The 26,434-nt window shown below is 47.9% G+C and overlaps 8 protein-coding genes across 8 annotated transcripts; 4 read left to right on the forward strand and 4 right to left on the reverse strand.

Moving 5' to 3' along the window:
• Positions 1-136: 136 nt before the first annotated feature.
• On the reverse strand, positions 137-1,043 carry FPOAC1_005577 (uncharacterized protein; the record flags this gene model as incomplete). Its single annotated transcript, XM_044850102.1, has 3 exons — positions 137-174; positions 221-319; positions 374-1,043. 3 exons carry the CDS (start codon positions 1,041-1,043, stop codon positions 137-139), a joined length of 807 nt encoding a protein of 268 aa, XP_044708812.1.
• Positions 1,044-1,439: 396 nt separating this feature from the next.
• Positions 1,440-2,935, reverse strand: FPOAC1_005578 (uncharacterized protein; the record flags this gene model as incomplete). Its single annotated transcript, XM_044850103.1, has 2 exons — positions 1,440-2,817; positions 2,865-2,935. The coding sequence occupies 2 exons, from the start codon at positions 2,933-2,935 to the stop codon at positions 1,440-1,442; spliced, it is 1,449 nt and encodes a 482-aa protein (XP_044708813.1).
• Positions 2,936-3,751: 816 nt separating this feature from the next.
• Positions 3,752-4,330, forward strand: FPOAC1_005579 (uncharacterized protein; the record flags this gene model as incomplete). Its single annotated transcript, XM_044850104.1, has 1 exon — positions 3,752-4,330. The coding sequence occupies one exon, from the start codon at positions 3,752-3,754 to the stop codon at positions 4,328-4,330; it is 579 nt and encodes a 192-aa protein (XP_044708814.1).
• A 675-nt stretch (positions 4,331-5,005) lies between these two features.
• On the forward strand, positions 5,006-6,519 carry GLD1_1 (mitochondrial glycerol dehydrogenase Gld1; the record flags this gene model as incomplete). Its single annotated transcript, XM_044850105.1, has 10 exons — positions 5,006-5,052; positions 5,119-5,206; positions 5,262-5,275; positions 5,323-5,500; positions 5,548-5,689; positions 5,742-5,806; positions 5,858-5,986; positions 6,039-6,154; positions 6,221-6,384; positions 6,446-6,519. 10 exons carry the CDS (start codon positions 5,006-5,008, stop codon positions 6,517-6,519), a joined length of 1,017 nt encoding a protein of 338 aa, XP_044708815.1.
• Positions 6,520-6,624: 105 nt separating this feature from the next.
• On the reverse strand, positions 6,625-9,961 carry FPOAC1_005581 (uncharacterized protein; the record flags this gene model as incomplete). The annotated part of the gene is made up of 9 exons (XM_044850106.1): positions 6,625-7,104; positions 8,144-8,357; positions 8,414-8,508; positions 8,573-8,675; positions 8,727-8,973; positions 9,027-9,093; positions 9,147-9,191; positions 9,245-9,809; positions 9,870-9,961. The coding sequence occupies 9 exons, from the start codon at positions 9,959-9,961 to the stop codon at positions 6,625-6,627; spliced, it is 1,908 nt and encodes a 635-aa protein (XP_044708816.1).
• A 460-nt stretch (positions 9,962-10,421) lies between these two features.
• FPOAC1_005582 (uncharacterized protein) lies at positions 10,422-11,477 on the forward strand (the record flags this gene model as incomplete). Its single annotated transcript, XM_044850107.1, has 2 exons — positions 10,422-10,566; positions 10,621-11,477. The coding sequence occupies 2 exons, from the start codon at positions 10,422-10,424 to the stop codon at positions 11,475-11,477; spliced, it is 1,002 nt and encodes a 333-aa protein (XP_044708817.1).
• A 7,626-nt stretch (positions 11,478-19,103) lies between these two features.
• Positions 19,104-20,521, forward strand: FPOAC1_005583 (uncharacterized protein; the record flags this gene model as incomplete). The annotated part of the gene is made up of 2 exons (XM_044850108.1): positions 19,104-19,995; positions 20,055-20,521. 2 exons carry the CDS (start codon positions 19,104-19,106, stop codon positions 20,519-20,521), a joined length of 1,359 nt encoding a protein of 452 aa, XP_044708818.1.
• Positions 20,522-22,032: 1,511 nt separating this feature from the next.
• On the reverse strand, positions 22,033-24,963 carry FPOAC1_005584 (uncharacterized protein; the record flags this gene model as incomplete). Its single annotated transcript, XM_044850109.1, has 3 exons — positions 22,033-24,317; positions 24,381-24,625; positions 24,728-24,963. 3 exons carry the CDS (start codon positions 24,961-24,963, stop codon positions 22,033-22,035), a joined length of 2,766 nt encoding a protein of 921 aa, XP_044708819.1.
• Positions 24,964-26,434: the final 1,471 nt, after the last annotated feature.

Here is a 26,434-nt window from a genome sequence, read left to right on the forward strand (position 1 = left end):
GCAACGTAGATCATCGGGGGTTGCTAGAAGTCGCTCTAGTGAAGGCTCTGGTGACACTTGAGAGCTCTCAGAAAAATCATACGGTTTCAATTTCGTAAACAAGAGAGAGACCGTTTAAATGCTCATACATGAAGTGCTAAATAGATTCACCAAAGTTGCCAATGGAAGCGCCGCCTGTGTTTCTTGGCAATTTAACTCGGGCTGCATCCACCATCTGTACCTTTAACCGTTCCAGAACCACCATTCAGAGTTTCCTGGATGAAATCATACCCGATATCGTATCTAACGCCCTCCGGATTCTCAATCTCAGCATCCTCATCTGTGGAAAGATTAGCAAGACACATTGTAGCTGAAAGATTGGATGAACACTTACACCAGGTCTTGTCAGCTTCTGGGTGAGGCCCAATAAGTCCAACCCAACCTTTACCGTATGGTGTGACCGAAGCAGCCACGTCACCATTGGAAGAATATCTTCCGATGACATGCCCAGGTGTCTTGTCATTCAGACCTTTGATGACCACACCATCTTGGAAGTACATCCAACGCTTCTTTTCAGTTTTTCCAGAACCAAAGGTCCAATCGACTTGAATGACTGTATCATCCTCATCTTTCACTTGCGCTCTTCGTCTCTCAATCTCTTGATCGGTTTCCACGCCTTTGGGCAGTAAGTCGTATCCGTCATCGGGCCCAGCAAGATAGGCGCCTAGACAGAAGCCTATGTAATGACCCCCACTGCCAACAAAGTTCTGGATTGTCTTTTGATACTTCTTCGTTTGCTGGTACGACTTTTCCCAGTTTGGGCCGCCACCGTGAGCGTATATGGTGGCGCCCTGCAGTGTTTCGTCCGTGACATCTACTTTCTCTTTCGGGCCAGCGTAAATGACCTTGAAATGGTAGGGTGAGGACTCTAGAAGGTGACCGATGGCCTCGGGACAGCCTGGGGATGACGCTGGACCACGATAGACAACGGCTTTAGGTTGTACAGCATACGTAGTCGAGGAGAGTGCAGCCATAGTGATGGAGAGAAGATAGTCGAACCGCATTGTAGAATTAACTTGAAGCTCAGTATTGTAAATACAGCATGATATATAGAATAACAACAGGATTAGATGGAATGCGGTTGTTTTTATATGTAGCTTCTGCCCGGTATTGGAATGGCCGTGCGTATAAATCGACGAATCGTGTAGCTTGCAGCGTAAAGTTTGGCTGATTCAGGGTCTAGCGCTGATCGCCTTGTACCAGCTCGGCTCATGATATAGTGGCGATATCGTGCATGGTCATGATGCAGTAGTCCGATTAGATGGAGCGTATAGCTTGATTTGCACAAAGTACATCAGTAACTATCCTTAGGTTAGCTATTCCTTAGGTACATTCCCAATGCAGTCGATTCAACTTCATTCCCTTGCCGGTCTAGTCCATTATACGAAATGACGCACTAATCACTGTGCCCTCGGTCTAAGAACCAACAAAGCACCTTCATATTTCGAAGGTCCAATATCGGGCCATCGCTCCGTCTGAAGCCCAATGGCTCTCTGCCACATATCCTTTTCCAGGAAGTCCGCAAGATCACCACTGTCCCATATAATCTCTCTCCGTTTCTGTGAGCGTAACAAGGTGATGATACGCTGCCGTACTTGATCATCGGGGCAGTAAACGTATAGTTGATACAACGCAGCAGTTAGATCAATCTTTAGACCAAATCGCGGAATCGCGGGGTTGCACCAGAGTCGCTCGACTTGGTCAAGGAGGAGGTTACACTCTTTTGGGTCCATGTCCGCCTCGTCTTCGTTGCATTCGCCGTCGAGCAGGACTTCCCATAGTTTGTGTTGAATTCTCAAATTGAGTATTCTCTCAACTTGAACTTGCCTCTTGCCGTTTTCTGTAAGCTTGTTTATGAGAACTTCAAACTGAGCGTTCCAATCCCGCACCTCCTGGCGCAACTTTACCCATCGTACAACACACTCTGCGTCTTCATTCTTCCAGTCTTGGTCCATGTCCCAGCTAATCTCATTAATCACGTCATCAAACTTGTTCATGACATCTTCAGCTTCGTCAAGATCGCGGAATTCACCGGGGATCCCCTTCTTCTTTCTTTTCGGTGGCATTAGGAGATGCGTCACATCTGGGAAGAGGCGATCTTCGGAGAATATAGCGACCTGAGAGCCGATTGCGTGGAAGATGCTCGCAAGTTCTTCAACTTGGCCGTTTGGTAAGTAAGTCTTGGGTGTATGGTTTGATAGAATCTTTATGCCAGACTCGAGATGTCGGATCGCCTCTTCAAAATCACCACGCAGACTTTCGAGAATGATAAAAAGGAGACAGCACGTCAGTATCGTAGAGGTATCTGACGTTGAGTCCTTATCATATGCAAGCTTGAATATGGATTCATTGTAGTGCCGCAAGATGAAACGATCAAGAGATACTGTCGAGGGTTGTGCGGTTCCAGAAGCGTAGTGATAATAGGTCGCTCCAAGTGCTAAGACTGCATGCCTGATGCAGACGCTGCTTTGACTGGGCGCTAGAAGTGTCTTGTTCCAAAACTCCCTGTTCAACGAAGGAGAGATTTCGAGGTGACCGATAATGTTGGAGAAGAAATATGTGTAGTAATTGGCCTCCATCGCATTGCTTTGGATCAGGGGTCTTCTAGGAATGTTGGCCACTAGTGGACGTCTTGCAGCTAGCAGAGGGAGAGACCCAGTGCGTGACTTGACAGACGGCGCTGCTTTCTTAGTCTCGTAGCCATCGCAGACGTAGCCACCTGCTTTGCAACGCAGGCATGTTGGCTTTTCCTCGCCGCATTTCTTATGTCTTTTTTTACTGATTCCTCAAGTCAGCAGATACTCCAGATAGCATGGATCACTTACCATGTGAGACATCCTGTGCGTGCCTTGGGGGCAAACGCCCTTTGTCTTTGCCCGCGTACAGAATGTTCCATTTGTGAGCGTAGTGGATGCGATAAGCCCTGACTGACCTGGGCCGAGAAAGCCGAGTTAAGAAGACTGGAAACCAGTATCAAACAGGCACCAGCGTTGTCAAAAAGGCTAGTCTGCTCTGGGCCTAACTACAGGACTATCCGCTACCAGTCAGTTCCATCTTAAAGTTCGGTGCGGATGGATCGACATGCGCGTATAGAATAACCAATGGCGATCAAGCTCATCAGCCTCAATCGTGCCTGTTGGTTAAAAAGGTTCAAAAATTCCTCCAAATCACGCTGAATATTACTGCGCATTGGAACTGGGCTGAGGCCACGAGCATCATCAACCCTCGGCCCGACAGCTTCTCTTCTTATTTAACACCCTCCTTGTGCTCAAATCAGGAAGTTCTTCAAACAATTAATCTCAATCTGATTGACAACATAACTAATACTTCAATACTGAAAACCTACATTACGAACCGCTTGAATGGCTACGGTTCACCAGTTCCTGGGTTATCTGCTGGAGCCACTTTTGTTCATTGTTAGTCGTTACCATATCCGATGATGTCTTTAACTAAGTCTCATTTCCAGGCCCCTTACCCATATATCGCATTCTACCCAGCCTGTACTGCCTCACACCATGTCCGCTCTGTTAATTTCCTAGCTTCGAATGCACAGGCAAGTGGTTTAATGGCACAAAAGACTAGTATTTCTCTCTTTAATGTTGTCTATCCAACCAAAGGCATCGTGCTATGGTTCATATGGTCTTTCTCGAGAAGGCTGGCCGTGCCTTTTGTTGCAAAATATTTACCAGTGTGTCTTAGCAAGTGCGCCGCGATGATGGTCTCTGCTCCGGTCCAACTGCTGTGGCTTCATACAATCCTGTCCGGCACCCTTTCGTCACTGAGTGCTTCGATAAGATATCTTCGCTCCATCACATTTATGCAGTGGCTTCAATTTATCGTTACCATCTTGTCGTTTTGTCTTATCGAAGAGACCATGGAGGTAGCTATCAATGACAGCCTTCAATCGTCTATAGGCAACCAGAACCTCAGTGGTGACCTAGAAACAAAGGAAGCTAGGTCAGTGGGCCGAATCATTATGGTTCACTATGCTGTATCCAAAGCTGTGAAGCTCCTGTTATGGGTTCCAGCTACTGTTGCGGCTGTACAAGCGGCTCCTGATATACACAGAGGGGACCCTGGTCAAATCACACATGGGTTCTATGCCAGCATGGTCGAATGTATGAAGTCGATACCACTGTCGCTATGGTACAGGTGCGGTATCTACTACAGTGTTGCGGCGGCTATTGGGGTCTTGTCCAAGGTAGTTGACGCTATATTCGTCGTGAACGTCACATTAGGCAAATATGTTGAAGAATCCTCACACCTTGGGGAGACTACTTTGTTGCCATGACCGTGTTCACTTTGAATACATTGGTATCCCCCATTGGCAGGAGTGAATTGTTCGTCATTAGGCAGAAGTAAACTCGTAGAAGTGAGGATTCCAACTTCTGGTTCAGGTGTTGGTTATGGATGAGGGGTCGTGGACTGTTCACAAAAAATACCTCTAGTGCCGACAGGGCAGACTGTGGGGGTATTTTTGGGGTACTTACAGTACTGTGACAGCGTCTGGGTATGGGTACGGGTACCCCCAAAAGAGAGGGATCTGGTAGCAATCGCCAATCTGATAAAGATGCATCATGTCAGCAGATAGATGGATGAGATGAGATGAGATGAGATGACATATGACACACTCTTACAATCCAACAACTACACGTGAAACTCCAAATTCTTGTCATCATTTTCTTTCAGATTTTGCGCACCAATCTCATGGCTGTAACGTCATTGATTCCCCAGCTCATCAAGCAAAAAGATTGGAGCGCTTGGGGTAAATTCCCCTCTATTTAGGTAGCTTCCATCCTTGGTATCCTCTCAACTAGTGCCAAACTTGGCTGGTCCCTCTTGCAATAGCGGGGTACAGTTGGAAATTCTGGGGGGGGCTATAAATGTCTCTTCCATGAGCCATCATGAGCTCAAGAATCTGATCTTTTTCTTCTCATCTTCTTCACTATCAGAAACCAGAATCAACATGTCCCAAGGAAAGACCTTTACTCTCAACACTGGTGCCAAGATCCCGTAAGTCCATCAACAACAGAACAGAATCATCTACAACAACAAACTAACTGTGATCCCCCCCCCAAGTCTTCTGGGTTACGGCACATGGCAAGCCTCTCCTGGTGAGGTCGGCCAAGGTGTCTACGAGGCCCTCAAGGTTGGATACCGCCACTTGGTGAGTTATTTACATCGTCTTCCCTCCAATTCTTATCGCTAACATATCAACCCAGGATCTCGCCAAGGTGTACGTTATCCTTGCTCTACCATGATTCTCCACGCTAAATATCTCAGTTACGGAAACCAGCCCGAGATCGGCGAAGCTCTCAAGAAGTCTTTCGCCGAGATCCCCGGTCTGAAGCGTGAGGATGTCTTCATCACCTCCAAGCTTTGGAACTCTCAGCACAACCCCAAGGTCGTCGAGGCCGCTCTCGACGACTGCCTCCAGGAGCTCGGCCTCGAGTACCTTGACGTAAGTACTCGTCATCGATTCACCACCGCACAAATTAACACACACAGCTCTACCTCGTCCACTTCCCCGTCTCTTTCAAGGGCAGCCAGAAGCACGTCGGCCAGGACCTCTTCCCTCTGACCGGAGGAAACGAGCCTGATGGCGACGTTGAGATTGATGACAGCATCTCCATCGTTGACACATGGAAGGGTGAGTTTCTCTTAAAATGGCATTTGTAACTCCCTGACGATTTAATCTGCAGCCATGACCGAATTGCCCAAGTCCAAGGCTCGCGCCGTCGGTGTTTCCAACCACACCAAGGAGCACGTAAGTAATACTCCAGCATGCGCAATATTTTTGAGCTAACACATTGCAAAGCTCGAGGCCCTCATCAAGGGTACCGGTGTCACTCCCGCTGCCAACCAGATCGAGCGTCACCCTCTCCTCATCCAGCCTGAGCTCATCGCTTACTGCAAGGAGAAGAACATTCACGTTACCGCCTACTCTGTATGCCCACACCATTGATTCCTAATCATCTTGATACTAATTATCTTTGTAGGCCTTTGGAAACAACATGGTCAACGCCCCTCTCCTCTTCACCTACCCCGAGGTCAAGGCCGTTTCTGAGCGTCTCACCAAGGAGAAGGGCACCGAGGTCACACCCACACAAGTCCTGTACGTCATAGCAATCATTATCCTCACGCTCAAAAATGGTATACATGCTAACATTCACTTTTACAGCCTTGCCTGGGCCCAAGTTGGTGGCCACAGTGTTATCCCCAAGTCCGTCACTCCCAAGCGTATCGCTCAGAACTTCCAGGAGATCGACCTCTCAGAGGAGGACATCAAGGAGGTTGAGCAAGTTGGCAAGCAGCAGCGCCGTTACAACGTCCCCTACGTCGCCAGTAAGTTGATATAAATTCTCATTTCGTAAAAGATACAGTGCTGACTACATGTGTGTTACAGACAAGCCTCGATGGAATGTCAACATCTTTGGCGATGAGGCTGAGAAGCCTGCTACACACCAGGTTATCGTTTAAATAGATGAAAAGGAAGACTTGAGTGTTTCAGACTTTAGAAAAAGATGATAGACGTAAGGTCACAATATGATACCATTCAAATGTAATCCCGTCTTCTTGGATTGATCACTTTTCCTCAATGACCTCGCCGCCTGCATCTGTTTCCGTGCCATTTCGCGGCCCCAGGTACAAGATATCATGGAACATCTGCTTCCATGTACCGTTTTCTGACCCCAGAGGCTCCATGCGCCACCAGTAGTGAACCTTTACCAAGATCCCCCTATCAGTTCCATCTTCGGTCCACATATTAACCCTCAACCCCTCCCATTTCTCGTTCATAGCCTTGTTCCTTACTTCCTCTACTGATTCGAACCCAGCAGACGCTAACTCCTTGATAGTCCCAAAATCCGTCATCTCGTTGCTGTTGAGAGGTCGCATCGAGTAGAAGCTTCTCGGCAGACCGGCCTCGGTGCGGCTTTGATCTTGGAGCCACCCCGCATTCCGATAAATATCTTCAATGACGGGACCAGCCTCGAGCAGATACTTGACGATAGTTTCACTGTCTTTCGCCGCATAGGATGGGTTCGTACGGCATATCTGGTGGCACTGCGGGGAAAAGAAAACAGCTTTAGAAGCAATGTCTTTTGTCTGGCGATATTCACGATAGAGATCGCAAAGGTGCTCGTGAAGGGAATCTTTTGTTGGTGACATTATGCACAGTTGAAGATGATCATGAACTATGATGTTCCGAGAGAGAGAAGACTGATGGCTTCTTATACCTCAATATTTGCAACTGCATTCCACACATGGGACAGCGGTCTGGAACAAGCATAAGTGTCCCCAATGTTAGTGCCATGAAATGAAGCCCGCTTACTGTGGGGTAAGATTACGACTCATCGTGATTGAAACTACCTCCGTATTGAACACAGATTCCGACAATAGTACTAGAGCCAGATGGTTGAAGACTAACCCCTCGAATTTACAAAAGTAGCTACTGAGGTTCAATATGATGGCATTGTCCCCCATGCGTGTTGGATGTATACCAATGGCACTTGTGTTTTCGGTAGAAGGAAGCTTAAAAGAAGAGGTCTTAGTACCATATTTAGCCATAGATATTATCCAGAAAGCGAGTGATTAACAGTAAAAAAGGCCTGGCAGCAAGTTGTGGATTGGAAGAAGATACTCTTATAGCACTATCTTTTTAATGCCAGCTCACTGCCGATATACTCTATATCGAAACGATGCTCCTGTCTCTTCGATCCAACTCGAATCATCCACTTAGGTTCACCTCGCAATCCCATTGCCACTTCAAGATCATCGTGCTTTCTCCACCCTTCGGACGGATCCCCTACTATCTTCCACTCCTCCAAAGGCTTATCCCATGCGCACTCGATACGACATAAGGGGAGTACACTAGACGTCTTTCTCTTAGGGGCAACGCTATCTCCACAATACATGATCTCAAAGGTGCATTTCGGTGGCAGGTACTCCCACTCTCGGCGGTACTTATGATATGACACTAGAATTCGGGACTCTTTGTCGACTTTTTCCCCCTAATCTCTGTTAACAGCAAGTCTTTATTGGACTGGAAAGAAGCTAGCTTTACCTTGCGCAAATACCAACGCATACGGGAAGTCACTCTTACACCTTCTGGATTTGTGTGCACGACGTCTTGGGGATCCAGATCAAGTCCTGCGATAGGTCTATCACTCAAGATGCCATAGTTATATCTCGAGCGACGGGATACAACGTCGGGTAGTACATTCAGAAGCTTTGTGTGCAGTGGTGATCTAACCCTTTGCGAGGCAATGTTTTCTTGGAGCAGCCTCAAAACTGCCCCTCGGGCGACGGCCGACCATCTTTGAGACGATAGTCAGTATAGCTACAATTCGTTTGATAGAGAGACCTTTCTTACCCCTCACTAGGTCGCAGGATCTTGTTGTTAAAACTCTCGTTTAGCACGTTATAAATGTACTCAGAACTCCCAAGACCTCCTACAAGAAGGATTCTCTATGTTTTCGAGATACTTAGTATGTTTGGTGTTCTCTTTGTGTTTCCGAATGAATAAACTCACCTTGGGTTCTTTTCCTGTTTCCAGCTGGACTTCCTTGTATTGGTCACCCACTAGATACTTGATACCTGTAAGTGATCTGGCAAAGAACCCTGTCATGTCCAGTCTATCGGGTTTTGTTTAGCTTGGCTTTACCATGAGACGTAGGGTCGCTTACTTGCTAATTGCAAGGGTCTCCTTTTTCCGTAGCCGAGCCATGGTTCCATAGGCATCACTCGGTGGATGTAGATGGTAAAAATCAGGCTCGTCGGCACTGCTGAAACTTCTCTTGGCGCCCAGCTCCCATTCTCTTGAGATGAATTGGTTGTAGTCATAATCCTTGAGCGATTTTATCCTCAGTTTGGCCTTGCCGCGCAGGTATGAGAAAAAGGCTTGATCGATAAGGAAGGCCCCATCCAGTTTGCCTATATATCTAGTCAGGAGAAGAGTAATACTATGATGAAAAACTTTCTATTACCTCTGCCAGGGATACATTCTTCAAGTTTGAATGGGTGCACTGATACTACAGTATAGCTGATGACGTCCTAATTAAAGAATTAGCTTATAGTGATGAGAAGCTATTTGGTCATCGTCTTACTATCGTACCGCCACCGGCGTCGCAGACCACAAAAGATTCGTCTTTCTGTTATGACGTTACTATCACCTACTCCTCATATGAAGCGACATCAGACTTACTTTGATGTCAAGGAAGGAGTTGCGTTGGAACAAACTAGCCAGAGCTGCTGCTTCTGGCTCCTCAACTGTCATCAACGTAGTTTCTCCGATTGCTCTGTGCTTTGTGATACCAGCAATCTTGGCAGCCTCCCTCATTGAATTCTTGGCATAATCAGGCCATATGGCAGGAACTGTGATGGCAACACGGAGAGGCAGATTGTCGATGTCTATCATTGAGCTGAGGGAGGCATAGGTGTGATTCCAAACCTTCTTGAGGTAGAGACCAACTGCTTGAACCGGAGTGATGTTATCACCACATGTTTCCAAGATATCAATGGTCTGTCGAAGCTGTACAGAATCGCCCCCTGCTTCCTTGGTTATATCCTCTTTGTTCAATAGTAAAAGTTTAAACCACTTCATGGGGTTCATGTCAGGTGTGATTTGATAACCCCATTTCTCTGACTTGACATCATACAGAGTAGGCACTTGTATCTCGTTCCTGTTGCGGTGATCCTCGGAGGGCCAGCCTGTGATAGGATTTATGTCTTTGGGGTCAGTTGACCGGGCCCAGGAAACACCTGTGTATCTGTCAGGTCGAGACTGTCAGTTCTTTGGAAAACATTTTGAAGATTCTATGGTTACTGACGTTGTCCCAAAGTCAATGCCCACTGCGATAAATTTGTCAAAGTACTTGTCGGGATCAAAAGCGGAAGGCATGCGCGCACTATAACGAGACATTGTGCTGGCTTATTAACAGGCCTCAAGCTATACCCAATCCCAGGCACAATGGGTTCCAGAGAATTAAAGTTGGTTAGAATTTGAAATGGAGAATACGGATCATTTGAGAACCTTGAGGAGGTCTCTCTACGATAAGAGTGTCCCCTTTGTAATCAGGCTGAGATAATTGCAGCCATGAACAAGCTGATAACTATGCCTTACTACACAGCCTTTTGTACCATCGTCCTTTAGGCACCAAAATTAGGGCTGAAATTTGGGGCTTGAAATGGGTGTGGTATTGTGCGTACAGCCTGCTCTAGCCCATGTCGTGGTCTGGGGGCCGATATAAGTCATGGAGGGCTGTGGTGACATTATTTGCATCTCATTTTTAAGCCACGTTGAAAGCTACTAACCCATAATATTTAAATAGTTCATGTTACAGGTTGAGTAGAATCTTTTTCTAATCGAAATCTGTTACAATATGACACAAAAAAGAGAAGTTCTCGATATGGATGACCAGAGCGACGGCGTGATCCTGGTCATGGGTGTTACTGGTGCTGGAAAAAGCTACTTTCTGAACCAGTTAAAAAGTCAGTCAGTCATAGAGGGCCATTCCCTATTTTCTGGTAAATATTATTGTCTGTCTCCCCGTTTTTACACTCTCGGCTAATCTGTCACAGAAACTCGCGAGTGTCAAGCAGTTGAGATAATTCTCGATGACGAAGACGAGAAGCGAAGTATCACGGTGGTTGATACGCCAGGCTTTGACGATACAGAGCGATCTCAAGCGGATATCCTCGCAGAGATCACTAATTATCTGGCGGCTCAGCATCTTTCGGGCTTACCCCTCCGAGGTATTCTGTATCTTCACAAGATTACAGAGAACCGAATGACCAGAACATCTCAGGATTACCTCCAACTTCTCCAGAATATCGTTGGAGATGATGCACTCAAGAACGTTATTCTAGTCACAACCATGTGGAATACTCTTCGCCCTGAAGACCGAAAACGTGCTGTACATCGTGAGCAGGAACTTCTCAATAACTTCTGGAGCCCGATGATAAACAAAAGCGCGTTCGTCGCGCAGTTCGATGGCACAGCCGAGTCAGCCTACAACCTAGTCTATCAGCTCGCAGACCAGGAAAGTGTCGTTCTTGACATTCAGAAGGAAATTGTCGATCAGGACCGATCAATCATTGAGACTGCCACTGGGATCAGCCTCGTCCGACAGCTCCAAAAGGACCATCAGGCGTATCAACTCAAGTTGAGCAACCTTCACGATGAGTTGGGGCGAATACAAGGGTTGCAACCACTGGACAAGGCAGAGATGCGTCGGCTGAAGAGTGAGATTGATCAAACTGAAAAGCTACTGCAAACCATGAGTGATTCGGTCAATCGGCTGCGAATACAGCCCGGTGCCCCAATGCGACTTCGCATGAAGCAGGCTATGAGGGAATCTGGTCAGACTGCTGCAATGGTTCTTGGCTTGGTATTGAACGTGACATACATTGCAGTCAAGCTCAGTCTAGGGATTTAATTTTGTAGAAAGACAAGACGCCGGTGAATATTGATAATTCTTGATTTATTTCTCCTCTTTTCACTCGTTCTATCCTTATTCACATTGAACAACTGTTACATCGCCGAAATTTGCAGTGAGCCTGTGGACTTCTTAGTAAGTCTCATGCGTTTTGACTCATCCCACCATTTCCATAAAGGTGTGTTCAGCTGATCAATACCATGCATGAAAAGTTGTAAATATTGAGTGGCGGCTTACTGGCGACTGACCGAGTGTACCATGCTTACATTCACTGGCACTCAACACAGCCTGATGGATGAGCATAACGTATGATCGGAACTAGTAGGATTCCGGGCAGAACTGACTCTCAGTCCACAATTAACCAGCCCATATATTCGTTCACCTTCCCCAGTTGATAACATTACGAATCTCTTATGAAGATAGGAGTAGAATTTAAAGGTTAATTAACTAGATTATTTATACTAAGCCTTTAGCTTTAGACTTTATTATTTAACTTTTTTTAATAGCTATATCTTTAAGACTTTAATTATTATTATTATATACTTTTTTAATTAATTAAACTAGTTATTATATATAATTAATATATTAAATATCTTTAAGAATATATTCTATATTTTAAAAAGCTTAATTTTTAATTTTTTTATAAGCTTTTTGTCACAGCTCGAAGTCAGACCAACCTACCCTAGAGCCACAAGTGGATCAGATCACGTGGCGATAGCGTTATCGCCGTAACCTTAGTTAGACCGCCAGTCAGATCCTGAACGTAGCTCCTTGAGCTACGTCTTGTTAATAGAGCCTGACCTGCCTGCAGTGCCTATCCGTAGCAATAGAACCTATTACGCCCGAAGCGTTCCCTGTCCACCCGTACCGCCGGACTCAGCCCGTGACACTACGTAGCTCCTACCGTTTGGACGCCGAACGCAATGACCGCTAGACCGCTTCCTCCGTTCCTGCCAGATGGCGCAGACTCCTTCCGAGCCCACGCCCCCGAGCATCTCGACGACTGGTTCGAGTACTTCAAAAGTGTCTACACCTACGCCGAGGAAGCCCAGAACCGTATCTCTCACCTCGAGGACCAGCTCCAAGCCGACCAAGAGAAAATCCAGGATCGAGAGCATACCCTCCAGCGGATCGCTAAAGAGCGCGACGCTGTACAAATCCAACTCGAATATGTTGAGCAACAGACCAAGAGAACCTTGAAAGAGAAAGATGACGCCCTCTTTGAAGCCCGCCTGGCCGAACGGCGTGCCCTCGACGCCACCCGACCTACCGTACCTACTATCCGTGAACCCCCCGAGACTAGCGCTCCCGCTGAGCTTCGTGTAGCGACTCCTATGGGAACGACTCCTCCGCCTTCTTCCCGATCTACCGAATCAACCAGTCTTACCGAACGATTACCCGACCCTGACAAGTTTGAGGGCGAACGGAGCGACCTACGCCGTTTCGTCTCCCAGATACACTCAAAACTAAAAGCTAACCACGACCGATTCCCGACACGCCTCGCCCGAATGTCCTATGTAACTGGCCGTCTTAAGGGACGCGCCTATGCACAAGTCCTACCGCACATTAAAGCTGGTGAATGCCAACTCCCCGACTACCAGGATATTATCGATCTACTAGAACGCGCTTTTGGAGACCCGAACCGGATCAATAATGCCCGCGCCGAATTATTCCGCCTTCGCCAGACTCACAAGGATTTCAGCACCTTCTTCGCCGAGTTCCAACGCCTCGCGCTGGAAGGAGAAATGTCAGAAGAGGCCCTCCCTACCCTGTTGGAACAAGCTGTCTCCCGAGAACTACGCGGAATGCTTATACACAACCCACCGCCTAGCTATAAATATCACGACCTAGCCACCTTCCTACAAGAATTGGAAAACCGACGACGCCGCTTCGCAGCGGAGCCACAGCCTGCGTCACGAAAGACGAATATGCCGCTGAAGGAGTACCCCCAGACACTCCGAAAGAAGTCCCCATCGCCTCGTAGAGGGAGAAGCCCCCCCGAAAACCGCCAACCAGCCGGAGAACCTATGGACCTCAGCAATCAGCGCCGCTATAACCGCCCTAACCAACGACGGGAGAACAACCAGTGCTTCCGTTGCGGTTCAGCCAACCACTACCTCCGCGACTGTCCCGAACCTGACACACGTCCAACCAGGCTCCGTCAAGCCACCTTCGCTTATAGCCCCAACCGCACCAGCCAGCCCCCGTCTCCACACTCGCCTACATCCAGCCGCGCCAGTTCCCGCCGATCTAGACACTCCCGAGGACGCCAGGAAAACGGGGTGAGCCTGTCTTAAGTCGGCGCCAGGCTCCCCTCCCCGCACCTACTGTACCGAAGATTAAACTGTCCGCCGCCTCCGTTCATGGAATCCCGATTGAGAACGAGAACAACCAACGTTCGAACCTGATGATACTGCCTGCCAGCCTCAATGTGGCCGGAAGAGAACCAATTCCGTCTTACGCTATGACCGATAGCGGAGCGGAAGGAAAAGGGTTTATCGACGAGAGCTGGGCTAAGTCCCAGAACCTGAAGTTTAGACCCCTGAAGAGAACCTTCGAGATTGAAGTGTTCGACGGGCGACCTGCCGAGAGCGGGAAGGTCGCCTACTACGTCCGCGCCGGACTCCGCATTGCCGATCACGAGCAGAAGAGCATGATCTTCTACGTGACCCAGCTAGCCAGCTACCCTATTGTCCTGGGAATGCCTTGGCTAAAGCAACACGACCCGCAGGTGGGCTTCGCGGCCCACACGTTCACATTTAACAGCCCGTACTGCCAGAAATTCTGCAACACCCCAACCAAGCCTACAAGGATTAAGGCTTTACAGACCGTCCCGAAGAAGTTCATGCGCCAGATGAAAGGGAGTATCCCACCAGCCTTGGAGGGAAAGGATATCCTCCCGGTTTCCCTGCGAACCGCCCGAATATACAGCCAGAAGGACCGTTACCGCCTCTTCACCGTCACCCTGAAGCAACTGGACTACCTGCTTAAGCCTGAGCCAGAGGCATTCGTGCTGCCGGAAGAACTTCGAGAGTTCCAGGACGTTTTCTCGCCTAAGGAGGCAGAGAAGCTACCACCGCACCGATCTGGAGACCACCACATCGAGCTAACCCCAGGAGGAAAACTGCCGTTTGGACCCTTGTATGGAATGTCCCGGAACGAACTGACAGCCCTACGAGAGTGGCTAGACGAGAATCTGCGTAAAGGATTCATCCGCCCAAGCTCGTCGCCTGTAGCCTCCCCGGTACTATTCGTCAAGAAACCCGGCGGTGGTCTACGCTTCTGCGTGGACTACCGAGCCCTGAATAATATTACGGTTAAGGACCGCTACCCGCTCCCCCCTGATCAAAGAATCCCTGAATAACCTGTCTGGTATGAAATACTTCTCCCGTATTGACATCGTATCGGCCTTCAATAATCTGCGTATCAAGGAAGGCCAGGAGTACCTGACAGCATTCCGCACCCGATTCGGATTATATGAGTCACTGGTTATGCCCTTCGGCCTAACAGGAGCCCCCGCGACCTTCCAGCGGTACATTAATGATGCGCTGAGGGAATACCTGGATATATTCTGCACTGCGTACCTGGACGATATCCTGATCTATAGCCGGACCCGAGAAGAACATGTCGAGCAATTAAAGATGGTGCTTGAAAAACTGAGAGCTGCCGGGTTATTCGCAAACCCAGCCAAATGCGAATTCATGGTTACGGAAACCAAGTTCCTAGGCCTTATCGTGGGACGAGACGGCATCCGAATGGACCCTGCAAAGATCGAAACTGTTAAGAACTGGCAAACCCCGACCTGCCTGACAGATGTACAAGCTTTCACAGGATTTGCGAACTTCTACAGGAGGTTCATCCGTGACTTCTCTAAGCTTACAGCCCCGTTGAACCACCTGACAAAGAAAGACGTACCGTTCGTCTGGGACGAAACCTGCGAAAAGGCTTTCCGAGACTTGAAGGGAGCCTTCACATCAGCACCGATCTTACGCCCCTTCGATTGGACGAAGGACGTAATCCTGGAGACAGACGCCTCTGACTATGTATCCGCCGGTGTGCTGTCGCAATACGACGATGACGGAAGGCTGCACCCGGTAGCCTTCTTCTCCAAGAAGCATACGTCCACGGAATGCAACTACGAGATCTACGATAAGGAACTCATGGCCATTATTCGCTGCTTCGAAGAATGGAGACCCGAACTGGAGGGGCACCCTCACCGATAAAAGTGATCACGGATCACAAGAACCTGGAGTACTTTACGACGACGAAGTTACTTAACCGACGACAAGCCCGCTGGTCTGAGTTCCTGTCCCGATTTAATTTCCAGATCACATATCGACCTGGGAAACAGGGAGTTAAACCCGATGCCCTGACCAGGAGGTCAGAAGACCTCCCTAAAGAGGGGGATGAGCGCTTAGCGCACCAAAGCCAGGTGGTCCTAAAGAAAGAGAACTGGCAACTTCCGCCGCTACGAGTCCAGAGAGCCCGCATCCGCCACCCACTACAACAGAACCAACCCGCACCAACACCCGAGGAGCCGTCACTCTCAATAGAGCTACCAGAAGAGATCGACCGCTTGCTGAACGAAGGATACCAGACCGATGAAGACCTGCAGTCGATACTACAAGCCCTCAGGACCGACGCACCGCGACACCCGAAGATTACGCTTGCAGAGTGCAAGATCGTCCAGGAACGACTGTTGTACCGGGACCGCATCTATATCCCGAGCCACGACGCCCTCAAGACCGCCCTGCTGAAAGCCTGCCACGAACACCCTATAGCAGGACACCCAGGTCGTGCCCGCACTTATGACCTGCTTTCCCGGGATTACTACTGGCCCGGAATGTTGGCCTACATCGAACAATGGGTTAAGAACTGCCATACGTGTCGAAGAGCCAACCCAGCCCGAGAAGCGAAGCAAGGTGTGCTGAAACCCTTGCCTATCCCCGAACGAGCCTGGCAACATGTGTCAATGGATTTTTATCACACATCTGCCGCCCAGCGAAGGAAATGACGCCATCCTGATTATAGCCTGCCGCCTGACCAAGATGAGACATATCATCGCATGCAAAGGAACCTGCGATGCCGAAGACGCAGCCCATTACTACCTGAAGGAAGTGTGGAAGCTACATGGGCTCCCACAGACTATAGTATCGGACCGGGGACCCCAGTTCGTAGCGGAGTTCTGGCAGAAGCTCACCAAACAACTGTCGATCAGCTCGCTACTATCCACCGCTTACCACCCTGAGACCGACGGACAGACTGAACGCCTGAACGCTGTGTTGGAACAGTACCTGCGAGCCTACGTGTCATACCTACAGGACGACTGGAACCGATGGCTCCCCCTGGCCGAGTTCGCAGCGAACTCCCTGAAATCCGAAACCACCGGCGTATCTCCGTTCTTTGCAAACTATGGATTCCACCCGCGAATGGGCTTTGAACCCACGATTACAGTCAGAGGAACCCCAGCCACTAGAGACGCAGAACAGTTCGCAAAGACGATGAACGACATCCTAGAGCACCTGAGATCAGAAAGCATTGCCGCACAAGCCCGTTACGAAGCCCAAGCGAACCGACACAGACGACCTGCCCGACGATACCAAGTAGGGGACTCCAGTGTGGCTAGACGCCAGGAATATCAAGACCCTTAGGCCACAGAAGAAACTAGACTGGAAGAACATCGGCCCGTTGAAGATCGGCAAGGTCATCTCCCCGTACGCCTATCGACTGGAACTGCCCGCCAGCATGAAGATACACCCCGTGTTTCACACGAGCCTGCTAAAGCCAGCTGCCACCAATCCGCTGCCCGGTCAGAACGTAGACCCGCCACCGCCAGTAGAAGCCGAAGGAGTGGAAGAGTGGGAGGTTGAAGACATTGTGGATTCCCGATGGGACAGACGAGGCCGAGGAGGCCGCCCCAGGCTGAAGTATACTGTGAAATGGGCCGGATATGCAGACCCAACAGAAGTCCCTGCTGCTTACGTGGAGAATGCTGCAGAGATCGTGGCGAACTTCCACAGGAGATACCCTGACAAGCCCGGACCACAGTAGCCCGTCTCGGCAGAGCTCGATGCTAAAGAGGGGGCACTGTCACAGCTCGAAGTCAGACCAACCTACCCTAGAGCCACAAGTGGATCAGATCACGTGGCGATAGCGTTATCGCCGTAACCTTAGTTAGACCGCCAGTCAGATCCTGAACGTAGCTCCTTGAGCTACGTCTTGTTAATAGAGCCTGACCTGCCTGCAGTGCCTATCCGTAGCAATAGAACCTATTACGCCCGAAGCGTTCCCTGTCCACCCGTACCGCCGGACTCAGCCCGTGACACTTTTTTTTAAATCTTTATAATTATTTTATTTTTATTTTTATTTTTTTTATTAAATATAATTATAATATTTAATTTATAAATAAAAACTATTAATTTAATTTTTATAAAATTAGTTTTTTTTTATTATATAAAAATTAATAATTTTTATATATAATTATTTTATATTTTTATAATATTTAATAATTTCTTTAATAATATTAAAATATATTTTATTTAAATAATTATTCTTATTAATTTTAATATTAATAATTAATATTATATTATATAAAATTTATAAAAATAATTAGCTATTTATAATAAAAAGCTAAAATTAATTAATTTTTATTTTAATAAATATTTTTAATAATTAATTAAAATTATAAAAAGAAAAAATTATTATTATTTATTTAATATAATTAAAGCTTTTTTTATAAATTATAATTTATATTATATTATATAAATTATATTTTAATTAAGAAATTTAATTTTAAAAGAACTTTAAATATAAAGAATTATTAATAAATTAATCTATATAAATAGATTAATCTTTATTAAAAACCTTAAGGAAATTAAAAAGGCCTAAATAAAAGCTTAAGAGATTATAAAAAACAAATATTCGTTCACCTTTATTGGCGAGTTAGAAATCGAAGTCTTCTAGTGCTCCTGAACGCCAGATGGCTAGGAGTACCATCATGTTGTAGGCTATCTTTGATATCTACCCTGACGAAATAAGAGGGGTTCCTTGGCATAAAGTATGTACTATGTAAATGTATTCGTTTTTGAGTCAAAGCCGCCCGGTTCTTAGCATAGCCGAGCCCAAGCCTGGCAAGTTAGTTCTCATGGGGGGTTGAAACTCAGCCGCAATGATCCTGTAGTTGTCGATCAAGGCTGCCAGCACTGCGAGCTTTTCTGAAAGGTGGGACAAGTAATTTCGCATGTGCATGGTGTTATAATTGCAACAGGGCGAATGGATTAAGGCTAAGATTCTCACAGTTCCAACACATTCGTTCATTTTCGATTTGACCCTTGACCAGCAATCGACAGCCCAGTGTCTTCCAGCAGCCGGGCTTGTGTTCTTTGATCCTGCCAAAGAATAACCTTCAAGGTCTTAACTACTGGTCCATTTCTAAGCCAATAATGAACTATACAGCGGCTCAATGAGATAAGTTAAAGACCTAAGGAAGTATTCCAAGCGAGCATGGCAGCATCTCGGCGGTCTGTCAGTCGCCATTCAGCTTTATACGTTGACGGACCTCAGCGGAGCAATTCTATGCAAACAAGAAGTCGCGGTCGCTCGACAAGTAGACAGAGGCGGATCAACATGATGCCAGAAACACAAACGAAACCGAACTCAGGAGCATCCTTTAGTGAGCGCATGTCGAAGTTGAAAAAGATATTCCAGTCGAGCAAATTGGTCGACAGGAAGGAAGTACCCAGCAGTGTCAACTCTTCCACCTATTTACCTAGGCGCAGCTTTAGCATTGCCCAATATGCAAAAGCAAATAGTAATCAAGAAGTACAACTCGACTATCGTTCAGTTAACGATGACTCAGAAACTCCATCGCGTACGATGCAGCAGCACATAATCAAGACAAGACAATCTACGCCAGCTCTCCATCAATCAGGGAAGCATGATGAAGAGTCCCGCGACCACACTATTCGGGATTTTCAGCTTATGCCCTTTACTGCTATTGCTAGCATTTCCGAACAACAGACTCTATTACAAAGGCGACTCACTGATCCGGATGGCACCATAACAAACTTTAAGAAACAGTACGACGATCTGAAACGTCAGTTGATAGACAAATGCAATGAGGTCCGTCAATTGCAAGACGACAACGAAATTTTAAAGCGCCAATGCAGCGAGGCTGCCACTAAAACATACCATCCAAAGGTCCAGCTGCCCCTGAACAGGCCTGAGAGCGAACTCATCAAAGACTGGCATACTCTGGTCTATAGCGTCAACAACTTTGTCGACAATCATTTCCGTGATGTTAACTACAAGAGAATCGCGTCCTGGGCAAAGATCCAACAAGATCATCTTCGTGAAGTCGCTGAGAGACCTCAAGACATCGTGACAAACCTTGAATCAGGTCTTGCACTGATAAAGGCTACCGTGTGGCATGCGCTCAGAAAGTTCACCTTTGGTGGTGTCGCTTCTGAAGGAGCTATGTGCTGGGCTGGTCGCTACAAGGGAGATTTGCGTAGACTCGGTAAGCAACTTCTCAAAGTTATTTCCCCTTGGCAGTAAACTCATTACTTACAACGACAGCCATCAAACTAGAGGTTGACAACGTTGTCGAAGGTTTTCTCCCTCTAAACTATCAGTGGAAAACCCTGACAACGAATATGATCTCTATCTTACAAACTTCTGAACAACGAGGTCAAGAAGTTGAGCATGTGGTCATGGACATCGATGATCTCCTTGCTCCATGCCGCCCACGGATGCCGAGGTCTAACCACTATCATCGAGACCTCCAAACTTTGGTCAGCAAAGCTATCGAGATGGATCTCTTTTTATCTGGTCAAACGACTGCCTATTTCATCAAATGGCCGATCAGTGGACATTTGAATGTCAAGTTTGACCAATTTTCCATGATGTTGGCTGTGGGAAGCCCACCAGTGTCAAGGAACCTTGTGAGATTTGTGATACAGCCAGGTCTCTATCGAGCGGATAGACAGGGTGATAGCTATAATAGTTCCAACCTGTTAGACAAAAGCAGAGTTTGGATGTCATAATCAGCAAATGCCCGACAGCTGTGGATAATATAACTAGATTCTGTGCTTCGCATACCTCAGATAATATATGTATACCTATGTAAAGGCAAAACTTGATAGAGTCGACTGCATTGGTCAACTTATCCTATCTATATTAGGTATGGACATGCAACCGCGGCCATCTTGTCAACTTCCGCAGAGCGTAGCTCACGACAGCACAACGTTATTTATTGATAGAAACACATTCATAACATAGTCAATATATAGCTGGAGTTGTAGAATCATGTTTCATCAACTTCAGAATGCCCTTGCTGCCAAGATCACATGACCGCATCTTACATACAGCGTCACATCAACAATCTAACTACACTCCCAACACCACCACCACGGATAAGATGATAACGCATCTTACATCTAGATAAGCAAACTGAATCTGGTATCCAATCACTCAACACGCTCTTCTGCCAAGACTGTCGAGATCAGCAACTTGTGGCGGTGCAAAGCTTGTTTGAACCTACCCTTCCATCATCTTGTTTCATTGTCGTACTCTCGTCCCCAGTACCTGTCAAGACAGTGCGAACGCTAAAAAGCTTGAAACGCAACTGTCTCAGTGAGTGTTTCTCGTATCATGCATGGCAGGTAAACGATCGGCAGAAGATAGTAAGACGAGAGGTCTGGGCGGTCTCAGGTTCCTGTCTCAGATCGATGGTCAATCAGTACTCCAAACCACAAGACATCAAGGCACAAGGCACAGGCTCAGGATCAATTGAAGTCCTTGTCCTTTGAGTAGATACATGTTATCAACAGTCAAGCGAACATAGCGCTCAGGACTCACAAGTCATGGGTCCTGGTAACTTGTCCAGGTCTTACATGCGGAACATGTCCAATGCACAACCCCTGCCCAAGTAGAGATCAGCTTGCGAAAAGACTCGTCACCTAACTCAAGACACTACCAACAAAAGAACTTTGTACAGTCACATAAGTACGTTATTAGCATGATTAAGCATTGTATTCATTTATTTCTAAGCGAGAAAAACACCCTTCTATACGCTAAGCACAAGAAGTAATGTAAGCAAAAGAGAATACCCAAAACCATGACGTAGCGACCGTGAGACAAGCCATTCCCTAAAAACTCCAAGGTATAAAAAGTCCGGTTGAAACGATGATGAAGAGTTATCAAAAAAAGACAAGTCGGAATTCTTCCGTTCTATTCCGTATTGCGATCGACTGCCGCCACCCAACCCAAGTTCGTCACTCTTTTTTTACAAGAAGTATCGAGAGAAAATGTCAAGATATTATTATCGCTGTGTTTTCAAGAGACGATCGTAAATCACCGCGAGCCCTCCCAAGTCTCATCCGTCCGGGGACAAATCTGGTGTTAGAGCGGGTGTTGGTCGTTCATGCTTGTAGTGATGATATAGATAGCAGATGCATTTGTGTGGAAATGCCGACACAATAGATGAAATTTGAACGAATCAAGTCCCCAAAAACGCCTGGTGATGCAAGAGATAAGAAAAAACAATGTCCAACGTTTATGACGACAAGCCGTGGTACCGCCAGAGACGTTGCCGTTCCTTGACCCACCACTGCGCTATGGGTATGGCTTCGGAAACCCACTGAGCTGCCTCATCACCAAGAGCGGATTGCGCGGCTGTGACGAGTTCCTCTGGAGACCATGCTGCCACGGGCTTCAACTCCATAGGATCGTTGACGGCGTCGGTGATTCGGTACTCAATGACCTTGTTGAGTGGAATGACCAGACGCCAATTGACATCAGCGGAGGTGATACCGAGCATACCAGCACCAGAGTTGACAACGGAGAAAGTCCAAGCGCGTCGGTCGCCGTCAGACTTCTTGTAAGGTCGGATGAGAGACTGGCCCTCATAATCTTGAACCAGATCGGAGGCGATGTGGGAATCATTCTCGTTGAGGGAGCCGCTGTTGATGAGGAGGTCGAGAATGGTTGGCAGGATAGAGATGGTGGTGGTGTTGGCGTCGTATTGGACTCGGGGGAGGTGGGGGTGTCGGAAGGTCAGGCCAACTCGGTAGTTGGAGATGAACTGGTTCTCGTATGTGCCCTCCTTGCCAGCATCATCCTTGAAGGAGTGGCCGTGGTCACCAGCGAAGACGACGAGAGTCTCGTTGGAGATGCCTTGTTCGTCGAGAAGGTTCATCAAACTAGCCATCCAGCCATCGTGGTATCGGACAGTGTTCATGTACCTGTTGAAGTTGTCGTGCTTCTTGTTCATACCAGTGTGGGACACGTAATCATAGGTGGGATAGCCTTCAGGCAGGCCCCAGGCGTGGTGAGTGGTGCTAGTAAAGTGTGTCAACCACATTCGCTGGTTGTTGGCAGTGGTGTTGGAGATAAACTCCTGGAGGTAGGGCATAAGGATGGGCTCGGGGTAAGCAAAGTAATTGATCTTGTGGTAAAGAACGTCGGACTTGTTGTAGCGCCAGTCATTCTCGAGCTGCTTCTTGGTAATGATGTGCTCAAAGCCCAACTTGGCATCGAACTTCTCCTGACGGTCGTACTCCTCAATTTCGGCCTCGAAAAGAGCCGTCTTCCACTGCAAATCACGGAAATCGGCGTCGGAGTCAGAAACGTTCTTCTTGACCTTGTTCAGCATGCTCAGAATCTGAGGAATGCAAGGCTGGTAGCTGTCGGAATCGGCTTCGGCGAACTTCTCAACGGGCATGGGGTAGGCACCACAGTGGTTGGCGCAGTAGCTCTTGGTGGACATGGTAGCGGCAGTATATGCGGTAGCAACGTTGATACCACCGAAACCCTCCTCAGCTTGGTCGTGCCATGTGTAGTTGGGAGCTGCGTAGGGCTTGCCGTTCTTGTCGGTGAAACCCTGCTTCAGGCCGGTAATCTTCTCAATGTGAGGCATCATCCAAGACAGTCTCTCGTTGGCCTCCTCCTTCTCCTGGTCGCTCTTGTTGAGGTCCATTATAAGGCTGTGCAAGTGGGAACCTTGCTGAAGAGGCCAGAAGTCCTGTCGCAGACTTTCCATGAGAATGAAAACAACGTGCTTGATTTTGACATCGCCGTTGCCGAGCGCCTGCTTCAGGGTGGGAAGGATATCGTTATCGAGGTTGGTGATCTTGAGAGGGTCGGCAACGGGGTTGTAGTAAGGATCCTTCTCATTAAGAGTAACTTGGGGGCACTTGTGGTCGGTAATGACAGCACCGGGATCAGCAAGCGAACCGTGGTAGCCGCCCTTGAATCGCTTGGGATCGTATCGAAAGAAGCCACGGGGCAACGTAGTCGACTCCTCGGGCAACCAGTCGACGGTGTGGTTTCGATACGCCTCGCCGAGAGGGCTCATTTTCTTGTCAGCCAAGGGAGCCCATCCTCTATAATAATCGCCCTCAGGTTGCTTCCAAGTCGTCTTGTTGATAAGCTCGGGGAAGGGGAAGTCGTTTACGATGAGATCGCGTTGGGCACCACAGAAATCGGGTTCGGGTGCGAAAACATCAAGCATCGACACAGGCAGAGTAATAGACAAAAAGTCATACGGCTTGGCAGGTCGGAGAATGAGCGTGAGGCTCAGGAAAAGAACGAGAGCGATCTTCCACAGCCACGAGAAGAAAGGGATGCGCGAGAAGAAGCGAGCAATCTTTCCCTTGGCAGCGGCCATTCCCTCTGTCTTGGCGCCGCGGCGGAAAGAGTTATCGGCGCTGGATCGGAAATCTTCGTCCATCGAGTATGTATCGGTCGATTCGAGATCGGTGTCGGCGTTCTTGAGGGCAGAGTACTTGCCGCGCTGAATGCCGGGGATGCGCATGCGAAAGCTTCGGAAATAACTGTAAACTAAAGGGAGAAGCAAAGATTAGCGTGATGGGTTTTGGTCACCAGAAAAGGGCGGCTACGAACCTGAGAGGATGTTGTCCCCAATTGCGCCCAAGAAGGCACCGAATGCACGGTAAACAAAGCCATGGATAGGCATGGCGATGATGATCAGACCAATTCCGCATGCAATAACGGCCTCGCTGCCACTGAAGAGCACCTTGAGACCCTCCTTGCTAGTAGCGTAGGCTGTCGCATCGCGCCAATCCAGCTCTCCACCGGTCTTGACGAAGAAACCAAGCTGTGAAGATGAGCCGCCGAGTGAAATAATTCTGAAGAGTCAAAGAATGTTAGTATTGTGTTTGGTTTCGCTATTGTAAGTTTCTCTAGGCGTGTCGCAATTTGCGCAAGCCAAGAAACGGGAGAAAACGTACGTGGCGATGCTACCAATGAGGCTGGTGATCCAAGCCCATGGTGTCTTGGACTGGGCCAAGAGCATACGTCCAATGCATATTGTCAGGAGATCGAAGAGGAAGAATGTCGGCAGGTAGAGGAAGAAAGCTGATGCGGGGACGGTGAAGAAATGTGTCCAGAGATGTAGTAGCTTGCTGCCGAGGATGGAGACGAAGAAGACGCCGAAAACGTAGGATACCGAGAAGAGGAAACACATTTTGCCGGGTTGTTGTCGACTTGGAGGTCGGTGGATGGAAAACGAGAGGCGCCCAGCTCCGAGCCACGATGTTGAAGAAATTGGCAAACGGTGTGCGAAGCAAAGCAAAACCTTTGGGAGGATTAAGGCCGCTCGCTCGCTCGCTCTCGCTGGAGTGTTGAAGAAGCAAAAGGAGGGAAGACGCGACAAGAATTAACGGTATCAACTGGAAAGAAAGAAAAGGAAAGAGGAGGAGGGGGGCGAAGAGGGAAAATTAAGTGATGAATTTAGAAAAACGAGGGTCCGATTGAGGCAAGTTGCAAGGTTACGGCAGAATCAGTGTAGCTATAGCTGGTTACCCGCTAACTGAACGGCCTTGGGATGCTACTACAGTGGCTTGCTTAACGGGTAGATGGACACAAATCTGATGAATTCCCGTACTGCAGGTGGTCTCGACTGGGCTGGACTCTTGGTTTACGGTCCTTCCTTTCCAATGAATGAAAGAATGTGGGGTAATTCCGAGGGCCAAATAAGAAAGGGGTCGCGTGTCCAGGGGGTCAAAGGCCCGTGTAGCTTTCATTCATTAGTTTCGCCCGTAATGCAAAATTATTAGGGGCTTCTTAGCAGGGGACCTTTTGGTGGGGACTCGCCAACAGCGACGCAACGTGGCTGGTAACACTGTACAGACAGACACCTTTTGAAATCTGTCAGATTTGATCCACGAGAAAGAGGGTGCAGGGCAGTGTTGTGCTGTTGGAGGAAAGTTTGCACCGGTTCAATTCGCAATATGGCGTCTTTTTTTCTTCTATTCCCAGCCATTCCATGTTATTCTCTTGTTGAGCGCCTCTTCGGCTGGTCGGCAATCATTGATACAGAGTTATTTCGCTTTTTGACTCGTCCTCCAGACTACAAGATACTATATGCGCCACTGCCCACTGTACACTCCTAAGCAGGCATCCAGATCCGTGGGATTAACGATGAAACTTCGGTAGCGCAATAACAATCCTGCCGGGAGGGGAAATAGCCCATTTGGGGTAATCACCTACCAATTGACAGGGGACATACGACTCAGCTGAAGTTATTCACACGGTGATGCATGCACAGCCACTACTACAGTGCAGAATATGTACATATGCGGCAGAGGCTGAGTGAAGATTCGTTTCAATGTCGTGATATCATGAATAAGAGTCATAAAATCCTTCATCATTCACTTCAATTCGTACTCTACCTCACCATTTTGCTACCCGCGGCTTGAGAGATCGACAAGACTGACAACCAATAAAGAATACATCATCGAGATGTCCAGTTTCACATTTTTCTTGGTCGTTCATTATCCGCTGCAGCCAACCAACAATGCCTTTTTTCTCTTCTTAACCCCTGCAATATAACTGGCCATACCGTATTTGCCTGCCCCCAGGGCTGACTCGGTGGTAGCTTCATGTCACGTTAACAGCGGAGACGCCTTCTAGCGTCTTTCTGTCATAAAAAAAGA

Source organism: Fusarium poae, chromosome 2, assembly GCF_019609905.1.
Source record: "Fusarium poae strain DAOMC 252244 chromosome 2, whole genome shotgun sequence".
Taxonomy (NCBI): Eukaryota; Fungi; Ascomycota; class Sordariomycetes; order Hypocreales; family Nectriaceae; genus Fusarium; species Fusarium poae.